The sequence below is a fragment of the Panthera uncia genome, chromosome B4, assembly GCF_023721935.1.
Source record: "Panthera uncia isolate 11264 chromosome B4, Puncia_PCG_1.0, whole genome shotgun sequence".
Taxonomy (NCBI): domain Eukaryota; kingdom Metazoa; phylum Chordata; class Mammalia; order Carnivora; family Felidae; genus Panthera; species Panthera uncia.
In genome coordinates this window covers 79,267,124-79,272,081 of record NC_064809.1, presented here as the reverse complement: position 1 = coordinate 79,272,081, position 4,958 = coordinate 79,267,124, and the positions used below count along the sequence as shown (strand labels likewise).

General features: G+C 34.2%; 1 protein-coding gene across 1 annotated transcript; it reads right to left on the bottom strand.

The window, feature by feature from the left end:
- Nucleotides 1-480: 480 nt before the first annotated feature.
- Nucleotides 481-1,556, bottom strand: LOC125919178 (olfactory receptor 6C74). Its single transcript, XM_049625685.1, has one exon. The coding sequence runs from the start codon at nucleotides 1,551-1,553 to the stop codon at nucleotides 615-617; it is 939 nt and encodes a 312-aa protein (XP_049481642.1). The 5' UTR covers nucleotides 1,554-1,556; the 3' UTR covers nucleotides 481-614.
- Nucleotides 1,557-4,958: the final 3,402 nt, after the last annotated feature.

Sequence of the window (4,958 nt, the reverse complement as noted above, 5' to 3'; positions counted from 1 at the left end):
TTTTTGTTTGTGTTTTGTTTTTTACCGACAGTATATGATAAAGAGTAATAATAATAAGCAAAAGCAATTTATAAATTGTTTGAAATGATTGTCATGACCTCTATTTACAGAAACAAACAAACAAACAAAATCCACATTATTTAAGGACATATGATTAGTGATTCAATCTATTTAATAGTTACAGGTCAATTCCCATTTTTATTTTCCTTTGAGTCAGTGATAATTTGTGGGTTTCTAGAAATACGTGCTTTCCAGCTAAGTTTTAGAAATCTAGGTAGTGAATTAACTCTATATAGAATATATGTAAAATTGAATCTCTGAATTCCAGAAGAGCAGAAAGGAACATGGAAAAATTAAAGTCTAACTTCGTTCTTCCTCTGAGAGAATTTTAAAAGGAAATAGATAAAAGCACCAAATAAAAAGGCAAATAATTTTGGTCCAAATAAGGGACAGATAAGGGAAAGAATTAGGCTTTGGAAGTTAGGCAGGCCACTATGAAAATTATGTCAAGAAAAACAGTATTATTTTGAATACAAACTTTGAAGAGCTCTGTGAAACACTCTACCCTTCTTGCTTTATTTTACTCATAACGTCAGTAATATCACTAAAATGGTTCACTTACTTGAGAAAATCTCAATCTTTTTGAGCATGTGCTTAAAAGCATCTTGCACTTGTTTGTTTCTCAGTGTATAAATGAAGGGATTCAACACGGGGGCAACAGAAGTACTGAGCAAGGCTATCCCTTTATTTAAAGACACTCTCTCCTTTGTAGAAGGCTTCACATACATGAAGATGCAGCTGCCATAAGAAATGGACACAACCACCATGTGAGAAGAACATGTAGAAAAGGCTTTCTTCCTCTGTTGAGAAGAAGGTATCTTCAGAATAGTCCTGATGATGTTTGCATAGGAGAGAATCACTAATACCAGTGTAACCAGGAGTGTCAAAATGGCTGAGAGAAATGCCATTAATTCTATTACAGCTGTGTCTGTGCAAGAGAGCTGTAATATAGGAGTAAAATCACAGAAGAAATGATTTACAGTGTTGGCTGCACAGAAGTCTAGCTGGAGACCCACAAGGAGTGGTGGGACAATTACTATAAAACCGGCCAACCATGAAGCAAAGACCAACAAGTTGCAGACTCTGTCACTCATGATGGTGGTGTAATGCAAGGGTTTGCAGATGGCTACATAGCGGTCATAAGACATGGCAACCAGAAGAAAAAATTCGATTGCACCCAAGACAGTAGTAAAAAACAGCTGTGTTGCACAACTGTTGTAAGAAATGGTCTTGTCACCTGTTGCCATGCTGACAAGAAATTTGGGGATGCAGACAGTTGTGAATAAGATTTCTAAAAACGAAAAGCTTCGGAGGAAGAAGTACATGGGTATCTTTAGATGAGAATCCAACAGGGTGAGGGTGATTATGGTTAGATTCCCAGTGACACTCAACATGTAGGTGAAAAAAAGGAGAAGAAAAATAACCACTTGTAATTGTGGGTTATCAGTCAGTCCAAGAAGAATGAAGGTTGTTACTGTGGTGTGGTTTCTCATGGCTGACTTCTACCAATGAAATAATAATAAAGTAAGGAATAAGAAAAAAAATGAGAATTAAAGGGGATAAGGCTGTATGAGATACCTATTATCTTGAGATCATCCATATACATGTTGCTACTGACACCTAAACTCCTTCGATATTCTGCTAGTCAGCAGTAACAGCCTCTAAAAATTCGCTCATATAATTTGTACTCAGAATTTCACTAACTCAGTGCAACTCTCTGAGTTTCTTTTCTCAAGTGTCATAATTTCAGGCATTCCAAAAGGATAATATATGGCATTTACAAAGTCATATTAAAATAGAAACAAAGAAAGAAACAGAAAAACTGTCATGATATTTTAACTTGCATCTTCTGTAGTTGCAATTTTTTCCAATCTATTTAGTTTACATTTACATTATTTTACATCATCAGCTGGCTCATTCTTCTTTGCTAATCGTGTCTCTTTTCTCTATTTATTACTCCTTATGATAGTATTCTGTAAGTCAGATTTCAGCTGAGGACTCTTCGCCTTTTAAGAAATGTAAACTTGACCTAAACATCTGAGGCCCATATACAGTGGGGACTCAGTACTTTCACCAAACTTTTGCAAACTCTTCAAGATTGAAATCCTCATGACCACTTTAGGTCTGCTTTCTCCTTTTTCCTTTGGATTTACTTTCATCTCACCAGCCCTGTTTATTCTCCTTTCTGTGATATGAAACCAAGCAGACAGGAAGTGTATCCTCATGCATGATGATTGTATTATTTATGTAGCATGTCTTATTTAGTTTTTGCAGTAACAGAAAGGGTTCTAGAAAACAAGCCATACAAAAATTTTATCTACCTCTGCCTACTAGTTCCTTTTAGCGTCCTTGCTCTGCATGGCTTCCCCTGTTGTCGCGGTAGACTCTTCACTTCTTTCTTACTCATGTCCCCCTTCTCTTCTCTTATTCTCAGTCGGTTAAGTGTCCACTCTTGGTTTGAGCTCAGGTCATGATCTCACTGCTTTGTGGGTTTGAGTCCCCCCACATTGGGTTCTGCACTGACGGTGTAGAGCCTGCTTGGGATTCTCTCTCTCTCCCTCTGTCTCTCTGCCCCTCCTCCATTTGTGCTGTCTCTATCTCTCTCAAAATAAATAAACTTAAAAAATTACATAGAATTATGTTACCTTTTCATTTTTTCTTGTTTTCCATCTTTTTCCAGACGATGCCTACATCCTCATGTTTATTATATTGAAAGTCTATCACCAAATTTTTGTAAAGCATGACCATATTTCTTAAGAAGAATATCATGTCATATGTTACATTGCATTTTAAACTTTTTATACTTCAGGGCTCCTGGGTGGCTCAGTCGGTTAAGCATCTGACTTTAGCTCAGGTCAAGATCTCATGGTTCGTGGGTACAAGCCCTGCATGGGCTTGGTATTCTCTCTGTGTCTCCCTCTCTCTGCCCTTCCCTGATCTGTACTTTCTCTTTCTCAAAATAAACTTAAAAAAATAAACTTTTTACACTTCATATATTCCAGTTCAGAGGTTGAGAATGTACAAATATTTCCAATGGTTATAAATAATTATAATGCACTAAGATTTCTTTTTTCCTCTTTTACTTTATTCCTTTCTTACTTGTTTTCTTTCTTTTCCCACACTCCTCAGTGTATCATTTTTCTAAAAATGTCTGCATTCTGGCCATTTAAGTCAAAAGCATAGGGAAATGTCAATAAGCAGAGGATGAATTCTATAGGGTGCCAAATTATAAAGATAGAAGTGAATCATACATGCATATTCCCAGGCTAAATTTAAATTACAAAATTGCAACCCCCCCAACAAAAACTATTGTAAATTACATCATTTTTTTTCTTTTAATTCCAAATAAAATACTTGCTGAATGGCAGTAAAAGTCATTATTTCTGACCATTTTTACAGTCCTAGGGACTTCTGTACCAACTTAGGTAATTTATAGGTAAGAGAGAGGAGACTCCTTTGGGATATGAAAACTGGGGAGTTCATGAAATATTTAAACTCTATTGAATTCAACAAAATGAAGTTTCTCAAATTCAAGACTAATTCATTTTTCTAGTGACATATTTTATGATATTCACATTGACTTTGCATACTAAAGGCATATATAATTATAATTATGTGAGGAAAACAACACATTCATTTAATAAAATTCATTTCTGAGATTCTGTTGAAGCCTATGAAGGGTATCTATTTAAAACTTGATTCCTACAAAATGAAGTTTCAAAGGTTTCTTATTAAGACAACTCGACTGAGTTGATAAAAAAATAGTTTTAACATCATACTATATATTTCAATGACTTACAAATAAATCAACTTTTTTTGTCCACTTTGTGCAGTTAATATGACCAAAATAATATATAAAAAAAAAAATATATGACCAAAATACTTTTTTTTCCAAACCTTATTGTTGTTAGTAGCAATTTCATCCCCAATTGTCTTCTTTTGATTTGAGTCCCAGAACAGAGGCAATTTCTGAATGTTGTATATTCATCATATTTTTTTATATTGCTTTAACCTACTTTTATCTTACATTCTCATCCAAAATACACTAATCCCAGCACCTCACACTCAAGACACATGAGCTGAAAGATTTTTATGATAACAAGAAATTCATCTAATTTCATTTCTTCTCATTATTTTCTTTAAAGAGCCATATCTCCAATTTATTCTATATTAAATTTGGAGCACATTTTTTTGCATTACATATAAAATAAACACACCTCTTTAAAAAATTTAGAATGGAGTGGTAAAAAGGGAATGTTTCAGTCTCATTGTTTACTTTGAAATGTGTCTGGCCTCCATGAGAAGCACTATTGCTTCTTTTGTAGTTTTTAAGATTGCAAGAACTATAATCATTTTTGTGTACTCTGCCATTGATCTCAAGAGGATTAGCTGATGAAACAATTTTTAAAAGATGGAAACATTCCCTGGGAGACCATTGTACAAATACATTAAAAATACATGACTTATTTATTAAGTGGAGAAAACTCTATAATCCATAAACTTAAGTTTATAAAACAAGACAAAATCTTCTTTTTAGACAGCTATATGTTGTAAGCCATAAGGAGTTTTTGGAACTTACAGCTTACATATCCATGACAAATACACATTCTACACAAGAAAAGTGAAACTCCCCAATCCATATTGTGAAAAGACTTTAAGGGGATTACTAAAAATTTGAATCCTGATTCAATAAGGGGCTTATACCTACCTAAATTAAACCTTTCAAGGCTATCTTCTTGAGTGACAGATTGAATTTAGAGACTTAATTAGTTTTAGGATTTGAAAGCAAGACATGTCATCATTGACAAAAGAAATATTAAGTGTGGGATATTACCCTGGAAGGATCAAAATCATAGAGCTCTAGATTGAGGGGAAATGAGTGTCTCAAGACAGACAAT

Coding starts and splice junctions, on each gene's coding strand:
- LOC125919178 (XM_049625685.1), bottom strand. CDS start 1,553: ATGAGAAACCACACCACAGTAACAACCTTCATTCTTCTTGGACTGACT.